General features: G+C 37.1%; 1 protein-coding gene across 16 annotated transcripts in view; it reads left to right on the top strand.

The window, feature by feature from the left end:
- Sipa1l1 (signal induced proliferation associated 1 like 1) overlaps positions 1 to 20,267 on the top strand; it is a 367,512-nt gene that overhangs the window by 263,947 nt on the left and 83,298 nt on the right. For all 16 annotated transcript variants that reach the window (XM_058577710.1, XM_058577721.1, XM_058577720.1 and 13 more), the window contains one exon: positions 11,904 to 12,078. In XM_058577710.1, coding sequence (XP_058433693.1) covers positions 11,904 to 12,078 — 175 coding nt within the window. The remainder of the gene's footprint in view (positions 1 to 11,903; positions 12,079 to 20,267) is intronic.

Raw genomic sequence — 20,267 nt, 5'->3', positions numbered from 1 at the left:
ACTGTATTCAGGAAAGAAAAGGAACTAATAGACATGTAGATATAGGAAAGGAAAAAATGAAACCATCCCTATTTAAGATCCCTAAGAATCTGTGTAAAAGTATGTTCAGCTAGCATGTATGATATAATAGCACCTTATAAAAAGCTAATTATTTTTCTTTCATGAATATGTGAAAACTGATAAAATACAGTATCATTTACAATCCCTTTTTTTTAAAGGAACAATACTTAGGCATATATCTAAATATGTATAGGACTTCTTCAAAAAAAGTTGTGAAAGACTGATGAAATCAAAGATGACATTAATAAACGAATAGACACAGTATATTCATTTTTCTTTTCACATAAATTTTAGAATAATCTTTAATGTAACATGGACACTATTATTCTAAAACTTGTATGAAAAGGCAGAGAAACTAAAACAATTTTAAGAAATAAGAGAAATTGTTCTACCTTGTTTGACGACATAGCTAGAGTAATCACTGTTATTGTTGAAGGATAATAAACACATGGATCTGTGGAAAAGAATAGAAAACCAGAAATAGCCTCACACAGACAAAGCCAGCTGATTTTTGGCAATGGTACCAAAGCAGAGAAGGAAGGATAGGCTTTTCAGACAGCACTGGGACAACTGAACATTCATAAAATAATAATAACCCTTGACTTTAATGTGCCATACCTTATACAGAAATTAATTCAGATGGATCATAGATGGAGTGTGAAACTAAAACATTTCTTTTTTTTAAAATTTTTATTGTTGGTTGTTCAAAACATTACATAGTTCTTGATATATCATATTTCACACTTTGATTCAAGTGGGTTATGAACTCCCATTTTTACCCCGTATACAGATTGCAGAGTCACATCAGTTACACATCCATTGATTTACATATTGCCATACTAGTGTCTGTTGTGTTCTGCTGCCTTTCCTATCCTCTACTATCCCCCCTCCCCTCCCCTCCCCTCCCCTCTTCTCTCTCTACCCCCTCTACTGTAATTCATTTCTCCCCCTTGTATTTTTTTTCCCTTTCCCCTCACTTCCTCTTGTATGTAATTTTGTATAACCCTGAGGGTCTCCTTCCATTTCCATGCAATTTCCCTTCTCTCTCCCTTTCCCTCCCACCTCTCATCCCTGTTTAATGTTAATCTTCTTCTCATGCTCTTCGTCCCTACTCTGTTCTTAGTTACTCTCCTTATATCAAAGAAGACATTTGGCATTTGTTTTTTAGGGATTGGCTAGCTTCACTTAGAATAATCTGCTCTAATGCCATCCATTTCCCTGCAAATTCTATGATTTTGTCATTTTTTAATGCAGAGTAATACTCCATTGTGTATAAATGCCACATTTTTTTTATCCATTCGTCTATTGAAGGGCATCTGGGTTGGTTCCACAGTCTTGCTATTGTGAATTGTGCTGCTATGAACATCGATGTAGCAGTGTCCCTGTAGCTTGCTCTTTTTAGGTCTTTAGGGAATAGACCCAGAAGGGGAATAGCTGGGTCAAATGGTGGTTCCATTCCCAGCTTTCCAAGAAATCTCCATACTGCTTTCCAAATTGGCTGCACCAATTTGCAGTCCCACCAGCAATGTACAAGTGTACCCTTTTCCCCACATCCTCGCCAGCACTTGTTGTTGCTAAAACATTTCTGATAAAATCTTTAGAAAAATCTTTGGAACCTTGGGCTTAGTGAAGAATTCATAGACATGACACCAAAAGCCTGATTCCAAAAATAAAGAATTGAGAAGTTGGAGTTCTTCAAAATTAAAAATATCCTACAGTTCTTTTTCCCTTGGGTGTTTGCTGATAAGCAAGAGTCAAGGGGTAAAGTCCAACATAAATACCAGGTAAAACGTTAGGAGGCAGAGGAGAGGTTTCAGTGGCCTCAGAGGCTGCAGATGTATATATGGAATTCAAGACTCACCAGAGAATTCAAATCTTCACAATAATCAAACAAATTCCAGAATTGGAAATATAAGTAATCAAAAGTTAAACCATCTGAAAGAAGAATGAGTTCTACGTACTCATCTAAAACTAGATGAGTTTAAGAACACAGTAGACAGAATAAAGGGAAAATAGATGAAGACAAGTTTTCAGAAAAATTTTAACTACAGAATAAAGACAAGAAAGCACAGAAAATGTAGGAAAGTGAGTAAAAAGCGTGTGAGTCACAGTAAAATACATATATGCAATTGGATTTCCAGGAGAGGAGACATAGGTGCAGTGTTTGGGAACAGAAGCAATGTTTGAAGAAATACTTGTAGAGAAATTTTCTAAAACTAATTAAAGTCATACCTTGAGACAGAACCAAGGAGCTCTGTCTACACTGACCAAGATAATAGAAGAAATACAGAGGTAGGCCTATTGTAGTAAAAACTGTTGAAAACAAAAGAGAAAAATCTTCAAAATAGCCAGATGCAAAAATGCCTTCACAATAAGAGACAATTGGCTGTTAAAATTAACCATTTGCTGGGCTTAGTAGCATAAAGAAAAGACAGAAGCCAGAAGACATTTGTAGAGTGCTGAAAGAGTATAACTCCCAATAAAATATTCTTCAAAAATGTAGACAACTGGGCTGGGGTTGTGGCTCAGTGGTAGAGCACTTGCCTAGCATGTGTGAGGAGCTGGGTTCGATCCTCAGCACCACATTAAAAAATAAAATAGTGGTCCATTGACAACTAAAATACACACAGACACACACACACACATACACACAAATGTAGAAAACCAAATTATATTGTGTGCATGTACTAATATGTAACAACAAAGCCTACCATTATGTACAACTGTAATGCACCAATATAAAAAATGTGAAGCATAATAAAATGCAGGCAAAAGTAATTTATAGTGAAACAATTAGAACAAGATTCCCTGAGGCTGTTGGGTGATACAGGGATGAGTGGCGAAGGGGAGCTAGGAGCTGTTAGGGTCATGATGGGAATGTTAGGAATTTGATCGTGGTGGTAGTTTGTCAGAACTCATTAAATTGTATGTCTCAAACATGCAGTTTACTGATCAGAAACTGTACACCAATAAAGTTTATATGTAAACAGAAGGAAGATGTATGCTTCCGGCCACAGTTAAGTAAGGGACCAGATTTATTCTCCCATCTGAAACAGCTTTAAAAACTAGACAAAACAATGAAACAGTGGTTTTTAATGACATCGGACATGAGGCAGCAAAGGACAGTGAGACCTGGAAGTTGGGCAACAATTGAGGCAAACTCTCAGATTTCTCCAGCTTTCTCTCTGAAGCATTTCAAAGCTGCAGCTTGGGAAGTACACCCAGCTGAAGGCCAAGGGCCTCTATGAGTTGAGACTAAAATGGGACTCCAGGGAAGCCAGAAGGCTACAGATTGTAGAGCAGAGTATCAGGAAAACGAGAGCTGCACAGTCTCCCTCAACCAACTGTAAAACCTCATCATTCACATGGCATTGGGTTGAGTCTCATAATGCTTTTGCCTCAATAGTGGGGCAAAATTTTCATTAAAATAAATCCTGCCCAAGTACAACTGAATAGAATTTAAAAGCAAGAACATAAAAGTATCAGACTATTTATAAATAATTCAACTATCTTCCAGAAAAAAAGCCAAAGAACACTTATAGAAAAGGAATTATGTCTGAAATGCTCCCCCACAAAATAGAATACAACAATATTCAACACCCAAAAGGATGATGTCTAACAATCCATTCATTGATTGACCAAAAATTATAAGCAAGAAAATATGATCCATAGTAAGGGAGAATCAAATCAAAACCCACCACAAAAATGACACAGATATCTTTTTATATGTTAGGAAGCTGAAAGAAAGATCGAATACATTTAAGTAAAGATCTGGAACACATTTTAAAAAGTTCCAGATCCAAATTATAGATGTGAAAGTACAGAGTCAGAGGAAAAAAAAATGTCCTGATAAAGATTAACAACAATTAGACAATGCAAGAGAACAGATTAGTGAACTGGAAGACATAGCAGTAGAAATAATTCCAAATTAAATAAACAAGTTTAAAGAAGAGCAACCCAAAAAAACCACATGAATGTGGTGAGAACCTTACCTGGCATAACAATACATATGAGTCAGTCCCCAGAGGAGGTAGAAAGCACCCAAAAACGAGGAAAGAATGGCTCTAGATTTTTCATAGATGTAAATTGTAACTCACATATTCAAGAATAAGAAACAGAAAACTGCACCAAGATGCATTGTGTGTGTGTGTGTGTGTGTGTGTGTGTGTGTGTGAGAGAGAGAGAGAGAGAGAGAGAGAGAGAGAGAGAGAGATACTGGGGATTGAACCTAGGTCTTGTGTTGCTAGGCAAACATTGTACTCCAGAGATACATTCCCAGCCATTTTCATTTTATTTTGAGACTAGTTCTTGGTTCTTGCTAAATTGCTGAGGTTGGCCTCAAACTTGTGACTCTCCTGCGTTCGCCTTCTGAGAAGCTATAATACAGGCATGTACCACAGTACCCAGCTGAGAGTAAATCTTTACTGCAGCCAAAGGGGGAAATTTTGGCAGACTCTGCAAAAAACATATCGGATAACCAATAAACGTGGGTAAAGGCACCTAATTTCCTGTCATTAGAGAATGGCAAAATGAAGTACAATGATAATAGTGCTCAAACTTTTTTTTTTAACCATTTTTTCTTGCCCTCAAACTTTTTTAGTCTCAGAATATTTTTACCCCCTTAAAAGTTGTATCAAGGACACCCAGGAACTTTTGCTTATGTTACTTTTCAGTTTGTATTCATTTACTTCATTAAAATTTATGTAGAAATTTTAAATATTGAGTTAATTCTTTTAAAAATAGCAATAATAAGCAATTATGTTAATATAAATGACATTTTTGTGAAAGAAGTCTTTAAAAAGTCAGTGAAAGACTTTTTTGAACATTTTTCAGATCCCTTTAATGTCTGCTTTAATAGAATGCAGTTGGAGTCACATCTGCTTCTGCTGTCTCTCTGTTGCAATCTGTTGTTTTGGTTGGAGTGGACAAAGAAAGTCTGGCCTCACACAGTGCATGCGCTTTGAAAAGGAAGGAGTAGCCAATGGTGCACACCTATAATCCCAGCTATTTGGAGGAAGCCTAGGCACAGTGGATTATAAATTCAAAGCCAGCCTGGGCAATTTGTCAAGACCTCCTCCTCAAATTTTTACAAATGTAGCTTAGCCATAGAGCATTCCTAGGTTCAATCCCTAGTACCAGGGGGGAAAAGAATTTTATGACTTCTCAGGTAATTGTGGATATTTTTCTTTGATACAGTATCAAACTCAACAAATGGTAGCTTCTTAAAGATTAATCTGAATTGACCTGAAACCCTAAGTGTACTTAAATTAAAAATTCATTGACTTTTGTATACTTTAGATGAATCTTTTATCCATAAATGATAACTCCATGTGTCAGTCATTTGGAAAATATTGGTTCTCTTATGCAGATTTTCTAAGTGTTGACTTAGTTTATTATAACAAAAATACCCATTGTTAACATTAACATTGGTCTTATTAAAAAAAAAATCTTTGAAGTTGGTATGCTCTCAAACTCATAATGATAGGTATAAGTTTTTCAGAATCAAAAAAATTTTGTTGTAAAGTTTGAATTATGTAATCAGCAAGATATCATTAGTTGTTTTCCTTAAAATAACAAGCTCCCTTTTTTTTATTTTCAAGAAAATACTTCTAGATATACAGTCTAAGTAACCACAGTTTGTCAGTTCGTTGTTCTTTCAAATAAAAAGTGCTTTACTTAGTTTTTATTGTTGCTGTAACAGATTTAGTGTTCTAGGGGTGATTCTGAATCCTTATGTTTGCATCTTCTAGAGACTACACACAGTTCTCTGCCTTCCTCTTCCAGATCTAACAGTGTTATATTCCCCTCCTACTCTGCCACCATTGTTACAGCTCTTGCTGACAATCATCCATCATCTTGTGCCTCCCTGTCCTACTTTTGTCCTATTTTTCAGGACATTTTTGCTATCAAGCCCACTTGAGTAATCCGGGTTACAGTCCCTATCTGCTGATAAGCAATCTTAATTATATCCATAAACATAGTTCTCCTCTGCCGTACTACAAGTACATATTCACAGAATCCAGAGATTAGGATGCAGATACTTTGAGGAAAGGGGGAATCATTCTGTTTCCCACAGTCTTCTGTGATTAAAGCAACTAGTTCACCTTGCAGATCATTCAACCAAGTGCTTCTCCTTGGGGAATCTGTCATACTTAAATAGGCAACAAATGCTTCATGCATATTCCTCATATCATCAAGTAGAATATTAACATGTATGTTTTTAATGAAAATCATTATTGCTTCATCAAGGACATTCTTACCTGCACTTTCTGGAGGTGATGGTGAGTGCACAGCAGTGAAATAGAATACATGAATGCTGGCATAGTTTGGTGTCACTGGTTTGATTCATTCGAGGTGCCAGCAGTTTGGGTCACCATCATTGCTAACATCAGAGGACCTCTTGATATTACTATAAAGACAGTTTTGACATCCTGGGTCTCCCCCCAAAGAGTCTCAGGGACCCTCAAGAGTTCATGGTCTACGCTTCGAGAAATGTTGCACAATGAAAGACCTGCAGGATGTCATACCTCATAACTTTCTAGATTAATATTAAAGGTTTTGTAAAAAACAGGGTTGTCCTTGTGGTGTGTGTCACATCAATGTCCTTCCTGTGACTGAAACACTGGGGAAGATGGGGTGAAAAATGCAAGACTTCTTGAGAGGTGTCTGAGAGGCTCAATCTGTTTCTACTTGTAAAGATTCAAAGTATTCTTACTGCTAAGAGCTTTGACTTTTGCAGCCATCTTTCTAGGAACCTAGGACTGTGTAAGTCAGATTGTGGTATGGGTGGGCTATCCCTTAACCAGAATGTTTGGGTCCAGTGTGTTTCTAATTTTAGTTTTTTAGGTTTTGGAATATGTACAGATACTTTACTGCTTAAGCATCCCTGATCTGAAAATTCAAAAGCTGAAATGTTTTGAGTGTTACAACAAACCCAAAACATTTCAGATGTTGGAGCATTTCAGATTTTGAATTTTTGGTTAGGGATGCTCAACCTGTCTCTGTTGGTTTGATTCTGTATTGAAGTGCTTATTTCATGAGAGAGAGCCAGTTTAGTACTGTTAACTTCCCATCAGTGTTGGTAGATGTTTACTTAGCGGAGATTCAAAATCTTTATCTCAAAGCCTTTGTCCTGTTTGACTGATGGTCATTCTTTTTTTCACAAACAGAAACATTTGTTTAGTGTCCAATCACTTCTATAAGTGTTCCATATGAGCAGTTTATCTGCAAGCATGGAATTATAACCACTTAATTAAATGACCTAGAAATTATCCAAAGCAAAACTGGATAAACCCAGCCTGTTCCCAGGAAGGTTCTGGTGTCATCATTACTCTGTTGTAAGCATTACATTTAGGTATTGTGTATTCACATACATAAACTCACACGGACACATTTGTGAGTGTTTCTCAAAGAAAAAAGACCATTTTATATAACCTCATATGCAAGCCTCAGTTCTCACTCCATTGTCATTTGCTCCTTTTCTTGGAATGTTTCTTGTTGTATTCATGTAATTCCTCCTTCAGAATTTCTCATATTCTTTCAGGGAACATGCTTACTAACTAAGGATTCAAGAGCCTGAGTTCAGAGACTGCCACCTACATTCGATTTTATTGGAGTAGAAATCAAGGATACAGATTGTCACTTTAGGAGGATAGAGCAGGTGACATTTGGCACAGTTTCAAACTGGAGGAAATTTGACATTCTGGTGAATTTCTTAATCCCCTTAAAGGAACATTCTTTTCAAGCCAGCAAAACCAGTTTATTCTTCTGTCTGTAGGAGCTCACCAGGGTATGAGAAATCAGTGAAAAGAAGGGCACATTGTCCTATTGCCCTTGAAGTCAGCTTGTCCAGTGCTTTGGGGGAAGTTTTCTTACTTATCTTCTTTCCACACTAAACTCATTTTTTAATAGATAAGTGAATCCTTTTGAATGTTTCACAGTGAAATCTTGGGTCTTTAATCTAAAAGTTTAAAAAAGGCATCCACAAATGCAGTGTCACTATAATTTTTCCATTGAACAGAGTGACTTTATATTGTTTGTAAAGGCAGATCTGGGAGGCCCAGCCACACAACATAGTACTCCCCCCCACCCCCGGACCCCATTGCTTTATTTCTTTGATGGTTTTTTTCTGCAGGAAGAAAGTCAGGCATTGCTCAGTCCTAGGACCTGGCTGTGTTAAGGACTCCTTTGTAATAGACATACAGCTGCCGGGGATAGTGGTGCATGCCTGTAATTCCAGCAGCTCTGGAGGCTGAGGCAGGAGGATCATGAGTTCAAAGCCAGACTCAGCAACTAAAATGAGGCTCTAAGCAATGTAGTGATACCATATCTCCAACCATTAAAAAAGCACTGGGGATGTGGCTCAGTGGTTAAGCACCCTTGGGTTCAATCCCTCGTACCAAAAAAAAAAAAAAAAAAAAAGCCTATCACCCACTCTATTTGGCAATCCCTAAATGGGAACTCAAGTTATTTCAAAGTCAAGAAAGGTCTTAGGTTCAGAGTTGCCCTCCTAACATTAGCCACACTCATTTAACCACTGAGGAAGGGGTTAAATGACAGTGCAGCAAGTTTAACCTTGATCTTTGTTTTTGCGTACCACTCTTAGAAAAAAAATGCTTGTGTTCCTGTTAATAATTTAAATGAAGTAGCAATAATACCAATTTGTATGTTCATTTAAAAATATTCAATATCAGTCTATCCAGCTATTTGCAAGTTTCAAACTTGGAATATTACCTTCCACCCACAGGAGTAGGTAGAGTTAAGCAGAATCAGTTCTATGCAATTATAGAACTCCCAAAGAGCCCTCGTGCCTATGGGTCACGTGAAGGCTGTTGAGCTTCTTTGTCAGCAGTGCAGGGGTACTAAGGAGGGGGAGAAAGCAAGCAAAGGTTTATTCCCTAGACAGTTCTGTGTTTCAACTGTCATGAACCATTTGGTTGAGAAAGTCAACAACGATAATTTAGTTCCATATTCTCTCAGTGTACAATGGCAGGGGCTGGGTCTGTTTCAGAATTCAGAAATTTTCAAATTTTAGAAGAATAACAAAAGGCATGCACCAATATATTAATATTCCTGGTAGGATCTGGGACAGTACCCCACAATCAAGCATATGAATATTTATATAATGGGAAATATGAATATTCATACAAACAAGAATAAATTAAAAGTATTGATGTCAGCCCCCATATCAAATTTTGCTGCTAAGTGTGTTTGCTTAAATTTGGCTTTTACCTTTTGGTTTCAGAATTGCAAATAAGAGGCCGTAGACCAATTTGTGTACAGTGTTAGAAATGGGGCAGGACAAGTCCAGTTAAGTCCTAGTGATATTTAATGAAATGATATCCATAAACTGTAGTTTCTAATCTTGTGTCCCTCCTTCCTGGGCTATTTCCTTTCTCTTCCATTCTCTGACCTTTACTTTGCTTATCTATCAGATGCATAAGATCTGCATTGTGGACTGTTGTGAGGATAGGAAGATCATTATGTCTGATACTGTACATGGTGTTTGGCATATAGGAGGTATTCAATGAACACTAGTTTGTGAAAATTTCACCTTGCCAGGCAGAGTGCCAGATAATCCCAGCTATGCAGAAGACTGAGGCAGGATTGCTTGAGTTCAGATGTTTGGGGCCAACCTGAGCAATACAGTAAAGCCCTGTCTCTTAAAAAATGTTTTTTAAATTTCACCTCTTCCATTCTCCCTTTGCATTTATTAGATTAAAAATTTATTAAAGAAGTGGCTTCAGTGCCATTCTGGAAATAAGATTAAGGGCTAAAAATTGTCCTGATGCCACTAGAGAATTAAAAGTCTAAATTTTTTTATTGCAGACTAATTTCTTGTTAAATGTCCAGTTTTCTCCTAAAATTTTGTTTGCAGATTGACTAAACTTTTTTTTTTTTTAATATGGATATTACTGGCAGTTGAAACTAGGACCTCAAGCATGCTAGGCAAGTGAGCTATACCTCAGCCCTTTTTAAAAGTTTCTTTTGATGGACTTGGGATATAGCGTAGTTGGTAGAGTGCTTGCCTTGCATTCACAAAGCCCTGGGTTCAATCCCCAGTACCACCAAAAAAAAAAAAAAAAAAAAAACAAGTTTCTTTTAAGACATGGTCAGGGTCTCACCAAGTTGCTAATGCTGGCCTCCAATTTGTGATTCTCCTGCTTCGGCCTCCCAAGTAGCTGGGATTACAGATATGTGGCACCATGCCCAACATAACTAGACTTTTCATAGATGAATAATTATTTTGATTAGTGTTATATCACATTTAAATCCATCAAGTGCTTCATTTTAATTGTATTTGAATTAGGAATGCTTGCCAACAGTTGATTTGCATTATGAAGCCCCTTTTTAAGTTTTGCTCCAGATACTCAACTTTTAGAAAAATATTTGGAAAGAAGTTTCCCTAAGTACATTGTTGATAATGGTAGTGTTCAGACAGTTATAACCAAGGTTTATAATTTAATATATTGGACAAGTGGTCTTGAGTGACAAATCTTTAATTTTACAAAAACAAATAAAAAACAAGGGTATTAGTGGACTTTTAAGTGCAAAACAATGTATATATATTTTAAATACATATATATAAAATAAATATATATATATTTTAAAGTGTTTTATTAAGTGGATCTCTGTTTTTAAATTCATAAAGGCTTCACTTTTTAAAAGGGAATAATCATTATAAAAGAATTGCCCTTTGTCGTCAAACCATTTTGTAAAGCCTCATTTTTTTTTTTTGTTCCTCGATTTTTTTTTTTAATTTTTTATTGTTGGCTGTTCAAAACATTACATAGTTCTTGATATATCATATTTCACAATTTGATTCAAGTGGGTTATGAGCTCCCATTTTTACCCCATATACAGATTGCAGAATCACATCAGTTACACATCCATTGATTTACATATTGCCATACTAGTGTCTGTTGTATTCTGCTGCCTTTCCTATCCTCTACTATCCCCCCTCCCCTCCCCTCCCCTCCACTCCCCTCCCCTCCCCTCCCCTCCCCTCCACTCCACTCCCCTCCCCTCTTCTCTCTCTGCCCCCTTTACTGACATTCGTTTGTCCCCCTTATATTATTTTTCCCCTTCCCCTCACTTCCTCTTGTATGTACTTTTGTATAACTCTGAGGGTCTCCTTCCATTTCCATGCCTTTTCCCTTCTCTCTCCCTTTCCCTCCCACCTCTCATCCCTGTTAAATGTTAATCTTCTTCTCCTGCTCTTCGTCCCTACTCTGATCTTAGTTACTCTCCTTATATCAAAGAAGACATTTGGCATTTGTTTTTTAGAGATTGGCTAGCTTCACTTAGCATAATCTGCTCTAATGCCATCCATTTCCCTGTAAATTCTATGATTTTGTCATTTTTTAATGCAGAGTAATACTCCATTGTGTATAAATGCCACATTTTTTTTATCCATTCATCCATTGAAGGGCATCTGGGTTGGTTCCACAGTCTAGCTATTGTGAATTGTGCTGCTATGAACATTGATGTAGCAGTGTCCCTGTAGCATGCTCTTTTTAGGTTAAAGCCTCATTTTGTATTTTGTAATCTGTGAAAAGAAATACTCTCAAATACCAACATCTGGTCTAATGATTTGTAATCCTGAATGCAGGACATTTGAATTTATTTTTCTGACCTTTTTCTCTTAATTCATGAGGATTATAGGTATTTGTTCCACTTCCACTATAGTTTTGGATCAGAAACAGAAGAATTAAAACAGAAGGATTTCAAGAGAAGAGAGATGTTGGCTATTTGCTGGGCTTATACCCCCAGGACTTTTAGCATTTAAGTGGAACACCGAGTACCTGCCTACATCCCTATGCATTGTGTTGCTGTCTCCACAGCTGAACTATCAGCAGAAAGTGGGCATCATGTACTGCAAAGCAGGACAGAGCACGGAAGAGGAGATGTACAACAATGAGGCAGCGGGCCCAGCCTTTGAGGAATTCCTTCAGCTGTTGGGAGAACGAGTTCGGCTAAAAGGATTTGAGAAGTACCGAGCACAGCTTGACACCAAAAGTAAGAAATACTTTTCACCTCCCACCATGCTTGTTTTCCCCCTACTGTGCTAATGTGCATATGCCAAACTATCCATAAAACAACGTTGCCATCTATTGCAGAAAATTACTTGAGGGGTAGAATGTAGCACCAGAGCAATTGAAGAACATAACCAAAATAGTCAGGATTGAGGCTGGGATATAGCTCAGTTGGTAAAGTGCTTGCCTACCATGCACAAAGCCCTGGGTTCATTCTCTAGCATCACGCATGTGCACGCATGCGCGCGCAAACACACACACACACACACAGAGCCAGGATTGGACTACAAGAAAATAATGTCATCAGAGGTATGGAGGGAATAAAGCAGCAGACACATATCACACAGAATCACTCCAGATAGCATTGCACAAGTTTTATTACATGTAGCTGAATATTGGGTGATTAAAAACCATAAGAGCTCACAGCCATCTGATTGCAAGCCCTAGAATTTTTTACTTCATTTGTTTTCATAATTTTCATGCTCATCCATGTAGTCTTTGTTTACTCTACTTGCTTATTTTTGTATTCTTTGAATACCTAGATGGGTTTTTGTTGTTTATTATTATTGTCCATGGTCTATCTTAACTCAAAGGAAATAAGTTTTTTAGCTTTGGTATTAGTCTGGCTCATAAAGTGTGTTGATTAAAAGCACAATAATGAAGTGTCTGTTTAATTACAGTGCATGAACCCATAGTGTTGTCCACTCCCATTCCCCTAGTGTCAATAGTTTAAGTTCTCAAATATCTATTTTGGTAAGGATATGTTGGCTTCTGCTGCATGTCTACATGGAGGCAGTTTAAATTTTATCTCTAAATTCATCCATAGACACCTGTGACCTGTTTTTCTTTGAGAAGGTCTTTGGATTAGCACTTCTGTATTGCAGTCTATAGTAATCTCTCTTATTTTCTGTACAGGAAATTAAATAAGGAGTTGAGTCACGAAAACAGAAAAGCATTCATAAACTCCACTGCAGGAAGAATTTCCTGTTGCCATGGTTTTGCTGTTGCCAACTTGGAAACGACATGCAAGAGAGACTATTAAAACCCACAAATAGCCTAGCCTCTTAAATAATTTTAATGTTCTATACTGTGCTTTCAACTGCATAAAAAGTTAAATCTCTGTAAGCCTTTTTATCCAAAATGTTCTGCTATTCACCCCGTTGTCTTAATTTGTTATGTTATATAAATCATCATCATCATAAAGAACTATTGAAAGGATCTGAGGAAAAAAAATGTATGAGTATCCTGGTTTTGCAAATGAGTAGTCAGATTGGGAGCTGATAAGAATGTGTTGAAAAGAATATATTATTTGTATACTTATACCTTCCCAGCCACCTCTTCATGATGAAGGTAATGTGAGAGATGTATGACTGAAATATAGTTAAGCAGTCTGACTTCTGATAAGGCAATGCAATAAGTAAAATAGGCACTTTGTGCAAATTTTGCCCTAATATCCCAGTAGCTTTGAAGGCTAGAAGAAGATGAATCTTGACTGGCAAACTGCCTCTAACTCTACAGTTTTAGAATTACGTAAATGCATTCTGCCAGGAAGTGTTCCTTTTCACTGAGAAGTACTTCAACCATTCAAAACATATCTCCTGAGGAGGATTCAGTTTCCTTTTCTCCCCTTTCAGAGTGTGTATTAGTGTACTTTTCTTCTTAGCAAAATACCTGAGACTGGATAATTTGTAAGGATATGAGGTTTATTTAGCTCACAGTTCTGGAGCTCACAGTTAGTATTGGGCCCGCTTCTGCCTGGCTCAGTGAGGGCCTCAATGGTGTGGCGAAAGCACATGTGGAAGAGGCCACATGTTAAGAAAGGAAGGCAGAGAGCTGGGAAGGGTCAGTCTTGCTCCTTTTATAACAACCCATTTTTATGGAAACTCACCCTCTAAGACCAGTGCTAATCCCTTCCAAGAATAACGTTCACAGTGAAGAAGTTACCCCTTTCCACTATGTCTTGCCTTTTTAAAGGTTCCACCATTGCTTTTTTTAATACTAGATATTGAACCCAGGGGCACTTAACTACTGAGTCACATCCCTATCCCTTTTTGTTTTTTACTTAGGGTCTCACTTAGTTGCTGAGGCTTTCCTTGAACTTGTGATCTTCCTGCCTCAGCCTCTAGAGCCAATAGGATTATAGACATGCACCTCCATACCCAGCTTTACCACCTTTTAATACTACTACATTGGAGACTAAACCTGTAGCACATGAGCCCTTGGGGGGGGGGGCAATCACACTTAAACCTATCCATACCATAGTAGGGTATAGTTTCCAGAAACAAATGAAACTAAGGATGTATTTTTACTTGAAAGCCCGCGATAAGGCAATAATATAAAATTCTCTTTTTTATCCCTGAGCTAATAGGCAAAACCCAGAGAAGTCCAGTAGTCTCATTCTTTAAACCTCTATTAAATAAGAATAGACCACTAAGGGGTTGGGGATGTAGCTCAGTGGTAGAGCACTTGCCTAGCATATGTGAGACCTTGGTTCAGTTCCCAGCACCAAAGATGCACAAAAAGGAATAGGCCACCAAAATTGTCAAGAGCCAGACTCTATACACGCAACGGCCTCTCACTGGCTCTGATACGCTAGCAATAAGCCTGCTCTTGGGCTGGGATTGTAGCTCAGTGGTAGGGCTCTTGCCTTGTAAGCGTGAGGCACTGGGTTCAATCCTCAGCATCACATAAAAATAAATAAATAAATAAAAATATTGTATCCATCTACAACTAAAAAAATAAAAAAAGACTGCTCTGTGTTCAGTCATAATCTCATCCCATTTTGTCTAACTTTATTATGTGGTATGTAATCCTCACAAAGAAAAAGTACTTTCTGGAACAAATCCTCCTAAAGAATCATTCTCACTGTAGATCTCACTTGAATCCTTGGATGTGTAGTTCATTACATTAAAATATTATTTGCTATTATTTATTCCTTTTTTTTCTGTTTTACCTCCTTCTGAGTCTCCAGTTACAAATGTATTTTGTCACTCTCTAGTGTATGTACCATAGGGTGATGTGGCTCTGCTTATTTTTTTTCCCTTTGTTTTTTCTGTGCTTCAGTTTAGATAATTCCTACTAATATGTCTTCAAGCTTCTTATGTTCCCTGCCCCCCCCCACCGTGTCTTAATTCATTGTTAATTTAATCCAATTTCTGTTAAGGTATCATAACCATTAGAGCCAGAAGTTGCATTTGGTAAATTTTTTTCCTACCTTCTATTCTCTCCTCATTAAGATCTTATCCAAAACCTTGAATATTTTATAATAGTTGTTTTAAAGTCTTCATTTGCTAATTTTATCATCTTTGTTATTTTGAGCTACCTTCTTTTAGTGAATTTTCCCCTACTTTGGATTACATTTCACTACTTACTTTGGATTACATTTCACTACTTCATTTGTCTGGTTATTTTCTTTTAATATTTTTAGTTGTAGATGGACATAATGCCTTTTTTTAATTTATATTTATGTGGTGCTGAGGATTGAACCCAGTGCTAGGCAAGTGCTCTATCATTGAGCTGCAGCCCTGGTTATTTTTGTTAGGTATTGGATATTGTGAATGTTTGAATCATTGAGTGTTTGGATTTTATTGTCTTGAGAGAGTTGACTTTTGTTTTGGCAGGAAATTAATTTATAGAATAGATTGATCTTCATGAGCCTGGTGTTTTAGCTTTGTTGAAGCATGCCTAGAGTAGGCTTTAGTCTCTGGCTAATTTGGCCCTACTACTAAGGCATGGCTTTTCTTGCACCTGGAATACCTGCATATTCTATGAAGTGTCTGCTGTGGCTGGTCAGAGCTTAGGTGTTTTTCAACCGTGTTTGAACTGTGGCAGTTGTTTGGCTTACAGTTTTTCTTTGCTTTTGGAATTCAACTCCCTGTCTACAGTTTACTATTCACCCCAGGATTCAAGGGGGACCCCTCTTGAGATTTCTGATCCTCTACTGTGAGGTTTCTTCCTCTTAGGTGCTGTGCCTAGCAGATCTCAGCCACCTCAGTCTTCCTGAACTCCAGGCTGTCCTGGCTTCTCCTTGAAAGCCTTGCTCTATACCATTATCTTGAAAGTGCCTCTAGGTAGAAAACTGCCAGCTTCTTCCTAGCTTTCCTAGAGCTCCCTTTCTAACGCTGCCTCTTGCCTAGTTTTTGAAAACACTTGGCTCAGGCATTTCACCTCCTTTTCTCATTACTGACAATGGGAGAGTGAGTCCTGTACCAAGTACCCTGTTATATGTGGCTGGAAGCACAAGTCCCAGATGCTTTATCTACACAGGTGCCATCTCATTTAATCCCTACAAACTACTAGCTACCAGTTACCCCCCTCCTAACCCCACTTAACAGAATTGGCTTCTTTAGATTTACCAACATGCCCACACTTAGATAGCTGGTAAGCATTAGGGAAGTGGAACAGATCCTAGTGGGTATGGTTAATGAAGTGTGCGTAGAGCATAATGTGAGCTCCAAGCCTGGCTATTTGGCTCTGTCTTTCCTCTCTCAGTCCCTTAGACTAATCTCATGAGACAGCTCTACTTGTCATGTGTTGTGATTATATTTGGATTTTCTTCTATGAAGGAGAGAGAGGCTGAGGAAGGAAAGGATTGATGGAGATATCAGACCATTTCTTCTTTTTCATAATTATCTGTACAAGTCCATTTGTTCATCTCAGAAATAAGGACTTGGAGCAGACAAATAACCTACAGATAAATATGTCATAGGCTGGACAAGCTTTCTATGAAGAATTTTCAGTAGTGGATTTTTTTTTTTTTTTGCTTTGTCTTATTATTATTATTTGAATGACGTATAATTCAAATAATCACCATTTACCTCACAGTGTGATAAATACAAAAATAAACTTCTCTCCAAGCAGTTTATTTTTGGAAAGTGGAAGACCACCCTGATTTTAAGCTGTGCCTATTGATCATTATTTAGGGATTCATTTCCAGACCGAGTCTTGCCTGGCAGGTCAGCACCCATGAGCCTTACAAATCTTTTATAAAGCATTCCTTCTCAGCCTTGCCCTCTTTAACATGTTGCAATTTCATGAATGCTTGTTGCCTCCTCTATTTTTCAATGATGTTGTCAACAGTTGAAATTCAGGGGCTTGGAAGAGACTTAGATTTTTCATAAATAAAATGAATTCTTCTTTATTGGGAATATTTGAACTCAGATAGGGAAGAGTATAAAACTAGCATACTTAAATGCTTTGCACAAGCAAAGGGCTAGTCAATATTCTAGAAACTGTTGAATAAAGGAGTCTTTTTAAGGAAACTGCACTTTTTAATTTAACTGAACAAAATTGTACACTCTCACTAGCACATTTATCAAGCATCTTTTATGGGCTACCACTTTCATATACTTTATTTCACTTAATCCTCTTGACAGTGAGAATACTGAAGAATATAGAAGTGAAGTGACTTATATGTAGTCATTTGACAAGTGATACTATTGCCATCCCTGATCAGATCTTCTTACTTCCAAGCTGGGGATCATGTAATTGCAGTTATCCTACAACTTGAGCAGTGGTTAGAAAATAGTAGTGGCTGACTGTTAAGTACCAGCTGCACACTATCTCTGTCCATGTCTCTCAATAGGCTAGTGATTTTGAGAAGCCTTGAGCTCCAAGAACATTTCTTAAACTAACACAGTATCAATTTGCCTTTTATAGTAAAGGGTAATAGCAATAGTTGTTGGAACTGTTCTCATGCTTATCTTCCTTGAAGTAAATTAACCTGTCTCCTGACCAAGGCTAAAAATTCATTTTTAAAAATTAGGAAATACATCAGATGCCAGACAAATGGAATTCTTCACTTCCCCCAACTACTTCATACGTGAGTAAATCAGTATTACCCTAGGATCCAAAACTTGTCTCATCTCAGATATATGCCAATGTTCCACAAGTGCATACCTTGTGTTTGCTGTGCTTCTGAGCATCCCTGATCCTTCAAGGAAGGTTGCACACATGTGAGATCTCACTCTAGCATGAGGATCTTAAATGAATGGTCCCAGCAGTAAGCTGTTAGAATATATATTCTTTCAAACTGTGGATTAGAATCAGATTTACAATCTATCTGTGATTTAATTTACATTGATGTTACTTTTCTTCTTTTTTTTTTTTTTTTTTTTTTAGTGTTGGGGATCAAATCCAGGGCTTCAAGCATGCTAGGCATGCATTCTACCACTGAACTACATCCCCAGCCTCCTTAGATATTTAAAACTGAGGACTTTTCCTAAAATCGATTTGTATAGATTTATTTTCTTTCATTGAGCTTTTCTTGTTTAATGACCATGAAAAAGTTATACGAAAGTTTTAATTACTTTTTCCTCATTTCAATTGACACACATCTACCATATCATCCATGCATTCAACTACCTAAAAGCAAAAGAGTCAAAAGAAGTTAGGTACAGCTGTGACACTGTCTGTACCTTGAAACTGCTTCTGCAGGCTTATTTACCTATTTATATCATCTTCAAGTAGAAATGCTTGATGTAGGACATTATCACTTATCTATACCTTTTAAAGCAATTGAGAATATTATCATTCCTCAATTATTCAGTGTCGTCTTCTCATTATCTAGTTTGATTCTTAGAGAAGTTTTACTTGTTATGACTTAACCTTCAAGTTCCAGTTTATGAGTGAGTACATGCCCCTGCCTGGAAATGTGAGTTGGAGATGGGTCTTGTGATTGTTGAGATGACCTATATGGTGCCTGAGATTCCTCAATATGTATTTTTTTTTGACAAATAAAAAGGCATTTTATCTATTTTTCTAATTTTCATCCTGTTAAGACTTTCATAGTTTCAGGATTTCATGGTTACTAAAAATACAATAATGAGCCCGGTGTGGTAGTTCACCTGCAATCCCAAAAAATTTGGTGGCTTAAACAGACTAGCCTGAAAATCTTATTAGCAAAACCCTGTCTCAAAATAAAAATTTTAAAAAAGGGATGGGAATGTAGCTCAGTAGTAAGTTCCCTGGGTTCAAACCCCAGTTCCAAGGGGGAATAGAACCAAGAACAAGAACATTAGATATTTTATTTTATTTTAGAAAATACATTGACCATTCTTTTTCTGTTCTCCCTGGTAAAGCTTAGCAATTCTATTATGTACATAGTAATTTCCAGATTTTAGAATTTACTACTTCTCAGAAATTTTTGTTGTTTTGACCCTAGTTTCATCTCTGAAACTTTTGAAACTATTTCCAAAATGTTGGAAATTCTCAGCAAATTCTGGGATTTCCAAAGATCCCAGCAAATGGTGGTCAAGTAGCATATGTTGTATGAGGTGAGATGTGAAGAGGAAAGAAATGTCTAGAAACAGCAAAGTAAATTATCTCTTGGGTTGTCTTCCATATCAGTTTTTCTCTCTGACAATAATCCTTTTTATATTAGCTACATAAAGCAACATGTTACAAATTAATACAAGTGACAATCTTTTCTTCTTGCTCATTAATTTTGCTTAAAATTTACTTGAAACGCTGGTAAGTATACATCATATGTGACACATTCACCTTAAAATTTTAAAATGCAGTAATCAGTTCTGTATATATTTATAGCAGGGATCTTTAACAGTGGATAAGTTCTTCTTACTCAAGTCCAATCTTAAACAGTAGAGTACTTTATTGTAGTAAAATGCTGCAGTTTTTTTGTGGTGGTGATACTGAGATTTGTAAGATTCTTTTCTTGGGTAGTCATACATGGGTACATATTTCTGCAAACTTTTTTTATTTTTGGTACCAGGGATTTAACTCAAGGGCACTCAGCCTCTGAGCCACATCCCCAGCCCTGTTTTGTATTTTATTTAGAGACAGGGTCTCACCAACTTGCTTAGAGCCTCACTAAGTTGCTGAGACTAGCTTTGAGCTCATGATCCTCCTGCCTCAGCCACCCAGGCCGCTGGGATTATAGGCATGCACCACTGCATCCAGTTTATTTCTGCAGTTTTTAAAAAATAATCTTAGCTTTGTTCTATTTTTAACTTATTTTTAAACCCTAGTATTTTATACCAGCTTCAAAATTAATACCTTCTAATAAGCTCAAGCTTAAAATTAGATATCTAGAACACCTTTCTAAAGCTGTCTGTAAGCCACAATTGTAGTCTGTGCTTGGGGCAGTATCTAAGGGCCATGGAGCTACTTCTGTGGAGCTACTGCCTTAGAATTACCTAGAGTGTTTATTAAAAA

This window comes from Marmota monax, unplaced genomic scaffold (assembly GCF_021218885.2).
Source record: "Marmota monax isolate L192 unplaced genomic scaffold, Marmota_monax_Labrador192_F-V1.1 WCK01_AAM20220418_F8-fsc00017, whole genome shotgun sequence".
NCBI classification, from domain to species: domain Eukaryota; kingdom Metazoa; phylum Chordata; class Mammalia; order Rodentia; family Sciuridae; genus Marmota; species Marmota monax.
The sequence above is the reverse complement of the archived record's forward strand: the minus strand, read 5'-3'. Positions and strand labels throughout refer to the sequence as shown.